The following is an 18,695-nucleotide window of genomic DNA, read 5'->3' as shown; positions in this document are numbered from 1 at the left end:
TTGGGCTCTTCAGCAAATCTCTACTAGGATTGCGTATGAAGGTAGGATTCTAAATTGTGTTCTTTTTGCCAAAAGAATTTACTGTTCTGGTTGAAAGAAGTGAATTTGTTATTGAAAAATCGGTTTGATTGATTATTGGAGTAGAATGGGAATAAGATCTAGAAATTATCCCTCTTTAATTTCATTCTTTGTTTTCAAATCAATTTCTGGTTTGCTAAGAATGATTTAAAATAAATAAAATTTGAAATTTAGTTGGGGGTTTGGCAGATTAGATGTTAAATTTGTGAAGATCAATCTTATTTGGCCAATATGCTGTTGGTTGTTGGAGAAATTTTCTGCTTCCCTGTTCTGGGTAGTTTAAAAATATATCAATGGGGTTTTGGTTTTAAAAAAAAAAAATTCTGTTAGTCTCTGGGGGACTATTTTTTTTATTAGACTATGTAAAACACAGTAAGCAGCTTTGTTTGAAAAATGAAAATCATTTAAAAAAAGAAAGAAAATTTTATATTTCAATTGGGGAGCTGCGCACCCAAGGGAGCTGCGTGCTTCCCTTTGGGAACAACAACGCTCCCTTTGGGGAGAGCTGCGTGCTCCCTTGGGGAAGCAGCGCTTTCCCTTTGGGGGTTGCATGGGCTTCCCTTGGGCGACCACGTGGAAACCCCCCCCAATCTTTTTTTTAATTTGCTTTTTTTTTAATTTATTTTTTTTAGTTAAGAAAAAAAAAAATTAATAAATAAACTTATTAAATTAAAAGTATTGTGGTTTAAAATAAAGTTTCAATTAATTATTATTTTATATATATATATATAATATTAATGGAAATTCATTTATATATATGTATAAACTAATCGATATTTAATTTGGAATTAGAGCAATGCATTAATTATTAGTAGAATATATTTTATTAATAAAGATTAATAATTATATATTAACTAATAATTAATTGGGTTATTGTGCACTATCAATCGTTAATTGTGTATATTTTATTTATCGTGGAATAATAAATATACTCTTTAATTAACAGTTAATTTTTGGATTCCCTTATGTATTTATATTTCCGTGATCCGTATAGAGCAACTAGGCTTGGAAATATGATACTGTAGAGGTTGATATCGAACCAGTATGTCAGTGATGTTTTAATTGGAGATTTAATATCTTATTTAATTGACTAATGGTTATCTGAGTTTTATTAATATGAATTTGGTTTCAGAACTCATTATGGCTTAATATGTCTGTTCGATGCTTTGAACCTTAGAGAGTTAGAAAACCAAGAACAAACTATTCGTAGATGAGGTAGATAACTGTAATCTAATATAGATCATGTAGAAAACCTGATCGACTGTTAATGTTTAGATCAATTCGCAAGGATTGTATTTGTTGAATATTACCTATGCGAGTTTAATTTCTGTATTCGCTTTTAATTATGAAATGGCAAGAGTGCTCTGTTTGATAGGTCCCTGTCGTATGGAATGATTTGGGGTACCTGTTTCTATCCTCGGTTTTGAGTTGACTGTTGTTTTGTGGTTGTGTCATAATTGGTCATATCCTTTGTGTAGGTGTGGAATGATGAGTCGTGTTTGACCAGTTGGTTGTTCCCTCTTTCTTGAACTCCATTCGTCTGACCATGTGTATTCCTTGGGTTTTGAGTTCGTCTGAGTATAGTCTAGTGTCGTATGGGAAAGTGGCTTTCGATTGGGGGCAGCGCCCAAAGTGGCTGTTGGGTAACCCATCGAAAGTGACTCTAATAAGTGATAACCTATCAGTAGATTAGAATGTAATCTCTAAGTAAGATAAATGTGCCTCACACATGGGATGAATGCTAACATGGGCTCAACATGCTGTGAGAAGGCCTGAAATGGCAAACCATCATCCTTGTCTTCACGAGAGGATGTGTGGATCCACATGAGGCTTGGATGGGCCGGAAGCTCGGATTAGGTTGCCAGGGTAACCCAGTGTATGGGGTCGGGACCTATGAAGACTTGCCATGGTAACCATACCAGGTTGTGTGATGACACTTGTCCCTACATTCACTAGTGTGTTGTCGTTTTGTCCTGTTAGGAGTACCTTTGTGGGTTGTCCTTTTGCCTCTGCCCTTGTGAGTATCGGTTTCATGTTAGACCTTGGGTGGTGATGGCTCAGTCTTATGGATGCTCTTCTGGACCTTTGTTTTAGCTTTGATTATGTTCAGCTGGATCCTGTTCTTTTCAGGGATCGTTTATGTATTAATTGGCCGATGTGGTCGCTTGTATATTGTTTATGTTTCGCCTTGATGGCCGGATTGTAATGGTGTAACCTCTTGTATTCTTAACTTTATTATTATTCAGAGGGGTCTTGCAATTGAGCAGACCCGGAGATGTAGCCCTTTAGGGGTGAACTCCGAGATCATTATGGTGTTATGTGATGTTATTCTCTTATGTTTCCTTTAATCAGCTTTATCATGTATGATTAGCTTATGTTAGAATGGATAAGTGGATAATGGAATTAACTTTAAATGCTTATTTGCAGTTTTTCTTGAATGCCTATTTTGATCAAATGCATAAGTGGTTTAGATGAGATTTATTGTAGATGCATGTATGCAATCATCTTTTAAAATGCAATAAATTGGAATGTGAAAGAATGTAACTTAGAGTAATGGGATATATTCATTTGTTGTTAAGGAAATTAAGTATGCTTGAAAAGATCTCATATGTTTATGATGAAATTCTAGTGTGTTAGAATATTAGATGTATGGCTTGTAATTTTAAATGAAAAGTTTGAATGAAGATTATGAATAGATCTTAATGGATGAGTCTCTGCTTGTGAATTATATTTCCATCTTTTGAAAGAAATTATCCTGATTAAGAATTTTCTAATTATTAAGGTAATCAGCTTGTTGGATTAAATGTGTGAATTAGTGAATTGTGAAATTTGAGTAATCTCGTTGGGAAACTCTTTAGGTGTTAGTTGATGTCTTCCGCTTTGTAATCTGAATCTTTGATATCTTGTTGTATCTTATTGTGGTGTAACTTTTAAAAAAAAATTATTGCACTCTATTCTTGTGTTTTGGCTTATCCCTTTGGGGTTTCCTGGCGGGGCATTACATTTGGTATCAGAGCACATGTTGCAAACATTGGGATCTCTGGTGTCGCGTGTGCCCTCTATTGGTTTTGAGGTGTATCGGCCTTATGTGTATGCTTGTCCTCCTTTTGCATGTGAGTGATTGAGCAGACCTTAACTTGTGTGTAACGTGTGTGTGTTCACACCTTGTTTTCGCCTTCTTGATGTTGGTGTTTGAGTGTTTATATGTGCATTGTTTTCTTTTGATGTCTTGGTCTATGATTACTCATATTTTGAAAGAGAGTCGTATGTACCTTCCCTTTTTGAGTGTTGTACTCGTTAGACTAATCCATTTGGGTTGGTCCGTGCTTGTCTTGAATCTGAAAGTGTGTATTGTGCTTGTTTAAGTTTATGATCTAGCTTAGTGTTGTCCACTTGAAGGGCTAGTATGGCAATTATGGAATGCTTATTTTGTAGAAAATTAAATGATTATTTTCATTCCTCTCTCTCTTTCTGGAAATTAAAATGATTAGGATATGTGTAGTTATCTTTGAATTGAGTTTCTTGTTTGCAAGAGAAAAGGGTGTGACTTCTTGAACCCTTGTGTGAGCCTTATGACGCTTATGTGTTTTTAGATTATTAAAAGGGCTATGGGTATTAAAATTTATTTTGGTTATTGGGAGAAAGTTGTATGTGTACGTTTAAAGAATTCTCCATGTGTATTTTGTAGGAGTAGCATAATTAAATTCTATCTTAGTAATGTGCATTAATATGCGGATAGTTGAATTATGTGAAACTGCTTGGCTTGTAGAAGAAGTATTGAAAGGAGCATGTTATTGTAACTTCGAGAAAGTATTAATGTGTTCCCCGAAAGATTGTTTTATGTGTTTCATTAAACCAGTTGATTGAAGATTTATTTTAGCAAATGCTCCATTGAACCCGCTTTTGGGTATATGTAATTACCTTAATGTGTTTAGAAAGTGCGGATGAAAAGCTTGTTTGATGTGCATGCATTAATATGTTTTATTTGGGTAATAGCTCCTCGCTTACCTTTTTATCATAATTTGATTTTAATGATAGGTTACAAATTATGACATGTGTCTATATTGTATTAAGTATAAGTGAGTGTTCTCAAGAGGTCTTGCATTATCAGAAAGATTGCCTATCTTGATCTCTGTTTTGTTTGGAAAACTAGAACCTCCTGTTGCAACCATAATTATTGGAAATGTTTTGTTAGGCTGATTGTCATCCTTCTAAATGGTAGCGAAATGAAAACCGTGCAATTTAAATGATAGGCTTATAGTAAGAAATTTTATAATGTAGTGTGACCTTGATTGATCTTGTGTCTTTGTAAGAAACAGTTTGATTATCAAACTCTCTTTCCCTTCTCCTTGCCTAATCATAAGATTTTTTAGAAATGGTATTAAAGAATGCATTGATTTAAATAGAATGTTTATAAAACATGTGAAATTGTACTATTGCATTTTGGCTTCATAGTGATAGATGAAAGTCCTCTTTGGGAAAAGAATTTGCTTAGCTAGTAATTTAGTTTCGGATGCTTAGTGAAATTTGAGAAAGATATAGGAATGATGTTATTTCCTTATGTAATTGTGAATTGTTAATAATTTCAGTACTTGTATCTAGAGTAAACTTGATTCAGTTATTTATATAGAAAGCATAATTAAAATCTTCCTTGTATAGATGTTAGCGTACTGAAAAGTACTCCCCGTAAATGTGACTAAACCAGTATTGGTGTTTTCATGTGTATTGTAAGAAACCAGTGCTTATTATATGTGCCCATGGATTGGTGAAGTAATCAACCATGGAGGATATGTTGCTTATGAGTATGGGAAACCATACTATTTATGTGATGTTGCTTATTTGTTTCCCTGCTGAGTACCAAACCTCGGGTTGTGGGTAACTCAGTAATGTAAGGGGTAGTATTCAAAGTAACTGTTCCTTGAATAGTATGGATTGGCATACGAGTAATGTCGGCGCGAAGTGACTTTAGCTTCTCTACTTCGAGGAATGATATAGTTGTACTATTAAACTGTATCAAAGGTGTACTCAACACTTTTCCTTCTGATGAATCTATTTATAGGTTTATATGTGTCAGCCTATTCCTTTCCTTTATTTGAGCTTTTGGATGGTGATTCTTGTGTATAGTGATGGTGTAATTTGGACGATCCTTTACCTTGTATTCATGAAAGGTAGGTTTATTCACATGTGCTACCAGTTAGTACATGTTGGTGGGCATGTGGGTGGACCTAGTCATGTATACCTCTGACTTACGACGAGTATCCTTCTAGATACGTCACTATGCGGGATGTGACCTGCGCGTGCTTTTTTCTGCGAGGTACACTACCATGCGGGATATGTCCATTGCGTGTGTTCTCCGCTTGGGGTATTGCCATGCCACGTGACGACGTGATGCGAGGTGATGTCAAGGTGCACACCGCCATGCCATGTGGGTAGTGTGACTATGTCGCACCACATGATGAGCTACTGCAATAGCTAGTCAGTTGTTCCTTCCTTCCTCGTCGGTGGCTAGATGTTAGTCACATAGTGATGTTATGTGCAGTTGTGATATTATTTATATTTCTTTGGGGATCAGCAATTTATTTTACGTTGACTTTGAAGGTTTAGCCATGATCTTGTGATCTTTTGCACTTTGGATTTGGTGTTGCAATTCCGGATTATTTTCTTACCTTACTGTTGGAATTGATGATTTATTACCTTTATTCGTCTGTATTTTGGTGGCTAAACTGGTTTATCCTTATTGTTTTCGGATGCTGATCTTGTGTTGAAATGTGAAATTCCTCTCCAAGGACGTATGATACGGAATTGGTAGAGTGTGTGTGAGGAAGTTGATGTAGGGAACCTTGAGGATGGGGGTATGTGAGGCTGTGATGCAGCTAGGACCCACTACCTACCTTTGTGTGGTGACTATCTCTTGGAGGCTAACCACCTTGCTCAACAAGGGATATTCACAAAGGTCTTGTATGGAAGGTAGCACCGTTATGGTGTGCCTAGCACCATCGAGCCCTTGAGTGAGATATTGGTTATTTATGATCTTATTGTTGTTCTGAGATCAGGCATAGAGATGCCGATCATGCATGTTATCCTTGACCGAGCATTAGACATGCTCACATGTGGCCTTTTGAGTTATGTATTCCAGTTATGTGGATGGTTATTATTTGTATCATGGAGTAAATTGTGTTAACTTGTCACTATGTTATGGGACATAGTCTTTGGAAAGGATTTCTTATGCTTGGCAAGTGTAAACAATTGAGTTATGTATGTTGCTCTTATTTCATGAAAGTTAATTTGGTTGTTGAAATTGATATTTAAGCTAGTCTATTCAATAAAATGTTATGATAAAGATGTATTGGTAGCAGAAAATTGGTCATGATGCCATGTTTCTGGGCATTTTGGTAGATGATTATCGTAATTGTTGTTTACCTCCTTGTAATGATTTATTTTGGTGTAATGAAAGGAAGAAAATTCTTGTTTCTCTGCTATGGTTGTGGATAATTCCTAGAATAGTTTAAGGAATGTGTGGTTTTAGATGTACCTTACCAATGGATAATGGTGTTTGTAAAGGATTTTTGCAATAATATTTCATTTATTTATGGAAAGATTTCTATGTGCAATTTGATCTTTGTTGAATGAGTTTCAGGGCTGATGCGTATGACATGTTCCCCATCTAACCTTACGACTTCCAGGAGTAAGTCAGAACCTAGGGGGGAGAATGTAATACCCCTGCCCTAATCAATTTCTAATCTCGGTTTAATCTTGTTCAGTTTATCTTAATATTATGATTATAGTCAGATGTTTGATTTAACGCATAGCTATTGATGTGGGTTCCCACACTAGTCGTATGCAAGTTGTTCAGTGTTCCTTTCTCGTGGTATTAATATCGGGCTAACGCTTTCATTAAATTTTATATATGTATGCATGTATGACTCTTGGTTGCAGGAGATTTCAGGTACAACGCCGCATGAGTGCGAGGTTCGTCTTCACCTGAATTTGTAGGTTTGAGTGTACCTCTTTAATCCTTAGAGTTGGATTAGGTGGTCGTAAGACCCTAGTTGACCTTAGTCATGCTCAGGTGAGCATCGTCAGTCGTCGTCGGTAATCCCTTTTTGTTCGGGTTTGCGAGTCGTCTGTTTGGTTGACCTTCTCGGTTTGCGTGCTTGGTGTGTATGGTTAAATTGATTATATAGTCCTTAGTAATTATTTTGATTATATATGTGTTTGTGCATTTAAGATTAATGGACTAGATTAATCGGGATTTTGTTATTCGTTTTTCATTTATTTTGGATTGCTCGTTTTAAATTGGGAGCAAGTTCAGTTAAATAGTTAATTTAAATATTAAATGCATTTTGGATATGCTGTTGAAAAGAAAGTTTTGTATTTAAGTGCAATAGATTTAATTGTATTCTGTTGGCTGTTAAATTTGAAAGGTTAAATTTCAGTTGAGTGAGAAAATCAATTTTCAATGGAAAAAGCAATTCAATTTATTGATATAGTTAGAAAAGAATTAATTTTGAGAATTATTTTTAAATAAAAAATTTTAACTCCAAAAATGGAATTTTGGTCAACTCTTCCATATAACCTAAATTTTGGGAGATTTTAGAGGATGGGCATTTTTGGAAAATATTTTGTTGGGAAAGTTTTTGGTTGAAATTTAGGGGATTCTGGAAGGAGGAGGAATTCTTGAGCTTGCAGGTTGGGCTCTTCAGCAAATCTCTACCAGGATTGCGTATGAAGGTAGGATTCTAAATTGTGTTCTTTTTGCCAAAAGAATTTACTATTCTAGTTGAAAGAAGTGAATTTGTTATTGAAAAATCGGTTTGATTGATTATTGGAGTAGAATGGGAATAAGATCTAGAAATTATCCCTCTTTAATTTCATTCTTTGTTTTCAAATCAATTTCTGGTTTGCTAAGAATGATTTAAAATAAATAAAATTTGAAATTTAGTTGGGGGTTTGGCAGATTAGATGTTAAATTTTTGAAGATCAATCTTATTTGGCCAATATGTTGTTGGTTGTTGGAGAAATTTTCCGCTTCCCTGTTCTGGGTAGTTTAAAAATATATCAATGGGGTTTTGGTTTTAAAAAAAAAAAATTCTGTTAGTCTCTGGGAGACTATTTTATTTATTAGACTGTGTAAAACACAGTAAGCAGCTTTGTTTGAAAAATCAAAATCATTTAAAAAAAGAAAGAAAATTTTATATTTCAATTGGGGAGCTGCATGCTTCCCTTTGGGAACAGCAGCGGTCCCTTTGGGGAGAGTTGCGTGCTCCCTTGGGGAAGTAGCGCTTTCCCTTTGGGGGTTGCGTGGGCTTCCCTTGGGGGACCACGTGGAAACCCCCCCCCCCCCTCTTTTTTTTAATTTGCTTTTTTATTTTTTCATTTTTTTTAGTTAAGAAAAAAAAAAATTAATAAATAAACTTATTAAATTAAAAGTATTGTGGTTTAAAATAAAGTTTCAATTAATTATTATTTTATATATATATATATATAATATTAATGGAAATTAATTTATATATATGTATAAACTAATCGATATTTAATTTGGAATTAGTGCAATGCATTAATTATTAGTAGAATATATTTTATTAATAAAGATTAATAATTATATATTAACTAATAATTAATTGGGTTATTGTGCACTATCGATCGTTAATTGTGTATATTTTATTTATCGTGGAATAATAAATATACTCTTTAATTAACAGTTAATTTTTGGATTCCCTTATGTATTTATATTTCCGTGATCCGTATAGAGCAACTAGGCTTGGAAATATGATACTGTAGAGGTTGATATCGAACCAGTATGTCAGTGATGTTTTAATTGGAGATTTAATATCTTATTTAATTGACTAATGGTTATCTGAGTTTTATTAATATGAATTTGGTTTAAGAACTCATTATGGCTTAATATGTCTGTTCGATGCTTTGAACCTTAGAGAGTTAGAAAACCAAGAACAAACTATTCCTAGATGAGGTAGATAACTGTAATCTGATATAGATCATGTAGAAAACCTGATCGACTGTTAATGTTTAGATCAATTCGAAAAGATTGTATTTGTTGAATATTACTTATTCGAGTTTAATTTCTGTATTCGCTTTTAATTATGAAATGGCAAGAGTGCTCTGTTTGATAGGTCCCTGTCGTATGGAATGATTTGGGGTACCTGTTTCTATCCTTGGTTTTGAGTTGACTGTTGTTTTGTGGTTGTGTCATAATTGGTCATATCCTTTGTGTAGGTGTGGAACGATGAGTCGTGTTTGACTAGTTTGTTGTTCCCTCTTTCTTGAACTCCGTTCGTCTGACCATGTGTATTCCTTGGGTTTTGAGTTCATCTGAGTATAGTCTAGTTTCGTATGGGAAAGTGGCTGTTGGGTAACCCATCAAAAGTGAGTCTAATAAGTGATAACCTATCAGTAGATTAGAATGTAATCTCTAAGTAAGATAAATGTGCCTCACACATGGGATGAGTGCTAACATGGGCTCAACATGCTGTGAGAAGGCCTGAAATGGCAAACCATCATCCTTGTCTTCACGACAGGATGTGTGGGTCCACATGAGGCTTGGATGGGCTGGAAGCTCGGATTAGGTTGCCAGGGTAACCCAGTGTATGGGGCTGGGACCTATGAAGACTTGCCATGGTAACCATACCAGGTTGTGTGATGACACTTGTCCCTACGTTCGCTAGTGTGTTGTCATTTTGTCCTGTTAGGAGTACCTTTGTGGGTCGTCCTTTTGCCTCTGCCCTTGTGAGTATCGGTTTCATGTTAGACCTTGGGTGGTGATGGCTCAGTCTTATGGATGCTCTTCTGGACCTTTGTTTTAGCTTTGATTATGTTCAGCTGGATCCTGTTCTTTTCAGGGATCGTTTATGTATTAATTGGCCGATGTGGTCACTTGTATATTGTTTATGTTTCGCCTTGATGGCCGGATTGTAATTGTGTAACCTCTTGTATTCTTAACTTTATTATTATTTAGAGGGGTCTTGCAGTTGAGCAGACCCGGAGATGTAGCCCTTTAGGGGTGAACTCCGAGATCATTATGGTGTTATGTGATGTTATTCTCTTATGTTTCCTTTAATCAGCTTTATCATGTATGATTAGCTTATGTTAGAATGGATAAGTGGATAATGGAATTAACTTTAAATGCTTATTTGCAGTTTTTCTTGAATGCCTATTTTGATCAAATGCATAAGTGGTTTAGATGAGATTTATTGTAGATGCATGTATGCAATCATCTTTTAAAATGCAATAAATTGGAATGTGAAAGAATGTAACTTAGAGTAATGGGATATATTCAGTTGTTGTTAAGGAAATTAAGTATGCTTGAAAAGATCTCATATGTTTATGATGAAATTCTAGTGTGTTAGAATATTAGATGTATGGCTTGTAATTTTAAATGAAAAGTTTGAATGAAGATTATGAATAGATCTTAATGGATGAGTCTCTGCTTGTGAATTATATTTCCATCTTTTGAAAGAAATTATCCTGATTAAGAATTTTCTAATTATTAAGGTAATCAGCTTGTTGGATTAAATGTGTGAATTAGTGAATTGTGAAATTTAAGTAATCTCATTGGGAAACTCTTTAGGTGTTAGTTGATGTCTTCCGCTTTGTAATCTGAATCTTTGATATCTTGTTGTATCTTATTGTGGTGTAACTTTAAAAAAAAAATTATTGCACTCTATTCTTGTGTTTTGTCTTATCCCTTCGGGGTTTCCTGGCGGGGCATTACACTATGCCTCATTCTCTAGCTGTTTTATCTATTTTGATAGCTTGTGAAACCCTACTCCAATGGCCCCTATTATATTGGGTCATTTGGTTCATACTTCAGTGACCCTTTTAGAGGTCCCTTGAGTTCTAACCTCATTTTATCCATGGTTCCTATCTTTCTATCCCCGGACTATCATGTCCCCGTGGTCCTAGGCTCCTCGCCACTCCTCGGGCAGGAGAGACCATGCTTGGAGGCAGCACTCAAATTCTCCTCCGCGTCGTGGCTCTGCCTCGGGGTGGCCCTTTGCTACTCCAATGACTTTTTCTTCTCCCATTGGTGATGGTTTTGGGTTGCCCTCTGCCACCACTTCCAAGTTTCCTTGCTTGGCTCTGGCCATCTCGCCTCCCAAGCAGGAGGAAGGAGAAATTGATAAAGATCCTAAAGATGGGTGGTCCATGCCAGACCCGACTCCTAACCCTGCTGATGTTTAGGGAAAGAAAGATGATCTTGATCCTCCTCCCTCAACTACCTCTGCTTTAGCTACATGAGGAAGTTTTTTGATGAATAGATTGTTTTTTTGCTTACGGCCACTGGTCGTGTGACTCTCGCGGGGTGATCTTGTATCCCCCGACCTTTTTTTGTGAATATGTACTTTAATATTTTAAATTAATAGAGAAGGCCTATTCATCAAAAAAATCTTATAAACACAAATGCTAATTTTATTCAAAGGTTGAATTTGATAACTAGATCATCTTAAAAACTAAAATAAAATAATTAAAAAGATAATATCATAATATCATATAATTTTGTTTTTTATTTATATAAATAAATAATTAGAAATAAACTCTAAATAATTAACTAATAATAACGGTCAAGGATGCTGCATGGACAAAAGAAGAATTTTTCGCCCTCCCAAAGATGTCTTTTAATCCGCCAAACGACAAAACTTAAAAAGATGGTCTACACTCAAACAATGACAACTTTACTGCAGCCTCTTTACCTTATAACCTTTATCCCAACTCCAACAAGCAATACTAACGACTACACTTATGGACGCCATGTTTTCGCGTCTTCTCTTTCTCATAATCATTCTCTCTTTATTTGCACGTCAATTGTACAAATTATTAGTTCAAACTTCACTCATTCTATATAATCGTATGGTTTTCATTTAAATCGATTGATTTGCAGGGAGAGGCATCACAAACAAGGCTCGGGCATTCTTTGTTTTCGGAGATTCCTCTGCCGACACAGGAAATCGTAATCCATTTAATCAAACTATAAATGAGCCATGGAGACGACCATACGGTTTGACCTGGCCTTGCTATCCTGCCGGCCAATATTCTTCTGGAAAAATCCAGACAGATTTTTGGGGTAAACCTTCCTTTTACTCACAAATAGTGAAATATAAGGTTTTAAGCAGCCTCTGGCTTATCAATATGTGGTTGTGGTGTGTGCAGGGGATATTTTAGGGTTTCCCTCTCCCATAGCTTATGAGCTGCTGAGAAGTCATGACAGTAAAGCAGCTGCAAAGAAGATTAGACGAGGAGTAAATTTTGCAGTTGGAGGAAGTGGAATATTTCAAGCCTACGGTTTCATAACAGAAGCACAAAAGGTGAAGCAGTTTAAGAAGCTGATAAGACAAAGTCATGAGTTCGACTCTCAGAAGCTCTCGCAGTCTATAGTTCTTATCTCTGTGGTTGGTAACGACTACCTTGCATTCCTTGATAGCGAAAACGGCTCCATTGAGTTAATTAAAAATCTGAGGCCTTTTTTTGTTGGGTATATGAAGCCCAATAGTCACATGTCTGTTTGTCTTCTTCAGAAGACTCTTCATTTCATATTTGATATGTTTATATAAATGGCTGTGTGCAGCCCATATATGATGTACTGTGTAAGAACACAATATAGTTGATGAACATAGGGATGAGCTTGTCTAAGTTGAACCAATGGAGGTTGAAGGATAGGGGTCAGGCTCCTTACCTCCTACCATTGGTATAGTTGAGCATATTGTGGATCTAGCTAAACAAGTGAAGAGAAATATTTCTTGTAAAAATTTAGATCATTTACTTGAAATGGATGTGGATGAGTTGAAACGTCTCAATGAAGAACCTAGACATACTAAAAGGAGGTCAATGAATAAAAGTGAAAAAGAAATAATGTCTCATTTAAAAAATCTTGATACTACACTAGAAAAAGCTCAATTGTTATCAATTGTACTTACTAGTAAAGACTTAATAGATCCACTAAAATTATTCGGTATAGATACAAAAAATCAAAAGATGAAAACTTCTCAGCGACAAAAATCTATTGTTGATAATGTTAAGAAAGGTTTGGTGAACATTGGTAAAAAATCTCGAATAGTAGATAAGACCATTTCAAGAAGAGTGATGTTGACATCTTTAGTAAATGAAAAATTGCCTCAAAAAAGACAAATCTCTTCACTGTCATCTAAGTTTGGTTTTAGTAGAAGGACAATATCAAAATATGTTAAAAGGAGAAAGAGTTTGGATGATACTACCTCATAAGGGAATTGGGCAATTATGTGTAGAGCTTCTCGTTCTGATAGAATTGAAGATGTTGTTAGGAAATTTGTGACAAGTTTTTGGAATGATAATAATTGTCCTTCATCAAACAGTGGAGATGTTATCAAGCAAAGGATTGGTCCTGATCATTATGATCTCCATGTAAAACATTGGATAGAGACAACAAAACATGAATTATATGTGTTGTTTACAAAACCAAACCCTCATTTAAAGATTGGACAAACCATGTTTGAACGGTTAAGGCCATATTATGTGAAGGTAAACAAAGTTTTCGAAACTTGTTGTTGTCGTTATCACATCAAATTTGATCTGTACTATAAAGTGTTTCGAAAGATTAGAGAAGACAGTGATGGTTATGAAAATGCTCCTCCTAAACAAACAAGTCAATTCATAGTATCCATCTTTTGTGATAAATCAGATGATAATGCAACCAGTCAAATAAATTGCATAAAAAGAATTTGTGGAACATGCGGGGACTTGGCTAAATTGCCTTTGAGAGATGAAAATATTGAAATGAGGAAGATGGTAAATTTTAAGAGTTACTAGTACAAAAAATTTGAAACAAAATTTGGAAAGGACTCTACAAGGTTAGATTATGTAGAAGAGGAGATACCTATTGGAACATTTATGGAAAATTTTCGTAAGTTTATAAACCATACATATGCCATGGTTTTTTTTCCAAGTGTCAAGAAGAACAATTTAAAATATTAAGAGACACTTTCACACTTGGAACTATTCTATCCGTAGTGGACTTCGCAGAAAATTTCTATTTTGCACATCAAAAAGAGATTCAATCAGAGTATTATTTTTCAAAGCAAATCGCTATTTTGGTGCATGTGTGTTATCGACATGCACAAAAGGATTTGGATGGTGTTGATTGTACATTTGAAAATCATGTCATTAAGAAAGAGTACCACTTCTATATCAGTGATAATAAGGAGAATGACACACTTTTTGTACAACATTGCTTTAACAAGTTTTTTGAATATTTGAAAGAGAGAGGCATAACAATAGTTAAACATTTTGTTTAGTCTGATGTATGTGCGAAACAATTCAAATCTTCGAGGATATTTTATGCACTATGTAGGTATCATTGAAATGACAAAATACCACATGTTTGGAGTTTTTTTTAGAGTGGTCATGGAAAGGGTGAACATGATGGTGCAAGAGCTTGTATCAAATGTGCTCTAAGAAAGCATCAAATAAATTACATAGGAGATTGTATAGACGATGCACATGATGTTGTTGAATGGTGTAAGAAACACTTTGAGCAACCTAATTATCCTGGTGAATCATCATCGAGAACATACAGACCCATTCCATATAGAGTGTTTTGGGAGATAACCGATACATGTTCTCTTTTAGTGTTTTATTTAATTTTTTTAAAAATGTTCCTAGTTCAAATGTTTCAATTTAATAACTTGATCTACATGTATGTTCGTGTACACATGTACATTTTGCAAATCTAGATAGAAGATCAATGGATGGATGTAAGAGTGTGGAGAGGACAAGATCTTTGCATTGTGTCATGAGGATAGATAATCGCCCATGGACATTATACACTAGGGATTATTCATGTTTTTGTTCTAATTGCATTTTGGAAAACTATGTTAATTGCAAGAACCAAGAGCTTGGATATGTTAGTAAATGGAAATTGGTGCCACTAGATGTTTCTGACACATACGAGGATTCAAATGAGGATGAAAACTTTGAAGACATTCCTTTGATTTCTAGTGATTATGATCATATTTTAAGATTGATAAAAAAGGGTACATATGACGTACACATATATAATTAAAGTATATATATATATATATATATATATATATTTCCTTAAAAAATGTTGCGTAGATGTACATATTTCCTTAAAAATGACATGTTTAGAATTCATTTAACTTGTTTCAAATTGCAGGAGATATTTTTTCAGTCATAGTAGAAGATGGAAATATAGAAGGTGTTAGTTATTATTTATTGTGTTGCATAGAAAAGAGAAAGAAGTTAACAAAATTTGAAATGAGTGATGGAATGTCATTTCCCACAGGTTTGAACTGATTTGAATATGTATGTACAGATCGCTTACGTGCAATTTTTTAATTTCTCACATTTCTTATATACATGTACATGCATGCTCAGTTGGAGTGCAAGGGACATATTTCAAACAAGTTAAAATTGTTCAACATGGGATTCATTTCACTAAATACCAAATTGACAACAAGTTATATCAGTATAGCTACTTGGTCATTGTTGTTTGCCTAATTCTTCAAATAGTTCCACGTGGGCAATCTCAAAAGTGGAGACTAGATAGTGAAGATCACGACAACATATTAAGTGTTATTGAAGAGCGTTCTGAACCACTCGATGTGGTATGAACTATATATTTATTAATCCAAAGTTCATGTGGTTCAACCCATGAATTGAATTAACACATGATAAATTAGAACTTAACTTGTTTTGAAACTTGGATAAATATTTGATCTCTCTCTCTCTATATATATGGCTTGTGTGGACCATATATTTTTTAAGTTTAAATACATGAAATTTTCAATTATATCAAATTAGGATGTATGAAGTTAATTTGTATGTATGTTAAATAATATTTACGTGCACGCATGCAAAGTAAATTGGGACATGTGGATGAGTTGAAAATGTGTTAAAAGGTGGGCGATGTATGCAATTGATTAGGATGTATATAGTAGATATCTAATTCTAAATGCATGTTATTTGTAAGTTGTTAAAATAATTTTAAAGCATGTACATGTAAAGTAATTTAGGACGTGTGTATTTATTTAATTAAAGAGGCACATGCACATAAATTTAATTAAAAATGAATGTTTAAATTAGAATGTATGTATGTGTAAAATTGATATATTAAATTAGGACATACATGTGTAATAATTGAAGAGCGGTCTGAACCACTAAGTGATGTGTTGTGAACTATTTAACTTGTATACATACCTAGAATTACATACCATGTGAACTATTTAGTACATGGTATTAAGTTTAGTTTATTCATTTGATATTAATTAACAAGTGTGATTTTTATATTGTTCATGGATTGCATAGTGGAGTGGATATACTCTTTTGTTTGAACATATTCTTTTAAATTAATGCATATCTACTATATACATGTTACATGTAGTAAAATTTAAAATTTAAAATTTAAATTATAAACATATCAATCTTTTTTTAATCTATCTACATGTACATATGTAAATTCAGTCACAGATATATATAAATTTGAAAGTTTTAGAGAACATGTGCATTATTGATCATATAAATTTAAAGTGTGTAAGTAATCTAACATGCACATGCATTCAATAATATATATAATTATTTGAACACAAATTATGCGATATATTTAATCCAGGATCAAATGCACAAACTATACATGTATATATAAAGTATAATCTAGCCATACATGCACATGATATATAAAATCCAATCCATTGAACATAAATTGTATAAAGTACATATAATCTAACATGTAGATGTGCATGAAATATATAATTTGTTCAAACACAAATTGTATAAAGTATAATCTAGTCTAAACTTCATACATGCATGAAATATATATATAATATGAAAGTCTATAATATGATAAACAAATGAGCTATAAAGTCCAGCAGATCAACAGGGATCATGTCGGCCACGAATAGAGTGACCATCTGAGGGAGAGTCCTAGTGAGATTCTAGATGTCCAATAGACCCTTGCAAAAGTAGAATTTATTTAAATATTAAATATAGATCTCTCTAGACACATGTACATCAAATCTAACTAGAGTTAAATTAAAATTAAAATATAAATTGTGACACATGTATACATACATGTACATATATACAAAAAACCATAACTAACCTGTCCACTAACAACATCAAAAGAATCTCTCCTACGCACACGCTCAAAGCTCAAGCTAGGAGTGACATGAGATAACTTTTATACATATACATATATATATGTATGTATGTATGTATTTAAGGATTAGTCCAGGATCAATTTAAATGATAAAAATTAACTTAGAACTAGATTATTTATTAAAAGATCTATATATAGATTCATCACGTACATTACAACATGTATACATATCTTGTAAATATTTAAATGCATATGTCTGTACATACTTGTGTATCAGGAGTAGGCTATATAGTCTAATCATGTCATGTGATCATATCAAACACATCACTCATGCCTGCATATCTCTCTCTGGTTGTACATATGACTGAGGAGTGTAAGGGGCTAACTAGATTACTAGGCATCATGGATGAAGTGTCTAACTATAGTAGCATATCCATAAACCTAGTATGGCTCAAACCTCGGAGCTGCTCCTCAAATGAATCCAAGCCCTCATCTGTGATATGGACTTGATCAGCTCATATCTCCTCCTCAAATGAATCCAAGCTCTCATCTCTGATATGGACCTGATAAGCTCATATCTCCTCTTTAAATGAATCCAAGCCCTCATATGTGATATAGACCTGATCAGCTCATATCTCCTCCTCTCTAGCAACATAGTGATTTGTAGGTGGGTTAGTGTCTGGAGCATGCGTAGAGTGATGAGAATGTTTTGACTACCTCGGGGTATGCATCGATCCAGTGGTAGCCTGCCCATCTCGAAGAATCTCCTCTCTAACATTAGTCAATGGTATCCTAAGTCGAGATGAAATAAAACGGTAAGAATGTAGCAGGTCCTCGACTAAATACTGTGACATCTGTACATGTCTACTACCTTTGACTATAGATGCTACCTCATATGGGGAGGGGATGCTAATAGTAATATACTAATCATCTGAATCTGACGCTACCCCGTGATTAGAAGATGTATGATCTGTGGATGATCTTGAATGTGGTTGACTAATCATATATCTGCCTAGCCTGTCAGATGATATGGTGGTTGTTGCTGATGCAATCTGTCCAATCCTATCAATTTCTCCTCTCTGAGAAGCAATCACAATGTGATGTGCTATGGGGGCCAAGGCTGGGACTACTGCAAGAAATCTCTAGCCAACATGGTCCCTATGTCTAGGCAGAGCTCTATCACACCTACAATATGCATCTCTATCAGCAATCTTGCCCCTCCCCTATCCATAATATGTTGGAATGTCAAGGTAGTTTGGTTTCATCTAACAATGAACCTCAGCAAATACTTGTTGTGCAAAGTATTATGGTATCTGGTCGTTATTAAGATAACGACCATGGGAAACTATGAAGCATGGGTAAATAAATGATGCAACTTGTGGGTCGATACATCTCATGACTTGATATCCTTTCACCTTACTCTTCTCCTGATACTGTGGAAAGCATCTCTCCTTGATGGTCTCCTTCAAGACCACCCTCACCACATCACCAAAAGAATCTGGACCCCTCACCT

At 34.6% G+C, this 18,695-nt stretch overlaps 1 protein-coding gene across 1 annotated transcript in view; it reads left to right on the top strand.

Annotated features, from left to right (window-relative positions):
* The window catches only part of LOC131045771 (GDSL esterase/lipase At5g03610-like), a 57,328-nt gene that overhangs the window by 13,547 nt on the left and 25,086 nt on the right, over nucleotides 1–18,695 (top strand). The window contains exons 2-3 of the mRNA XM_059220613.1: nucleotides 11,975–12,157; nucleotides 12,244–12,486. Of these exons, the coding sequence (XP_059076596.1) occupies nucleotides 11,975–12,157; nucleotides 12,244–12,486 (426 nt within the window). The remainder of the gene's footprint in view (nucleotides 1–11,974; nucleotides 12,158–12,243; nucleotides 12,487–18,695) is intronic.

The sequence above is a fragment of the Cryptomeria japonica genome, chromosome 5 (assembly GCF_030272615.1).
Source record: "Cryptomeria japonica chromosome 5, Sugi_1.0, whole genome shotgun sequence".
NCBI classification, from domain to species: domain Eukaryota; kingdom Viridiplantae; phylum Streptophyta; class Pinopsida; order Cupressales; family Cupressaceae; genus Cryptomeria; species Cryptomeria japonica.
The sequence above is the reverse complement of the archived record's forward strand: the minus strand, read 5'-3'. Positions and strand labels throughout refer to the sequence as shown.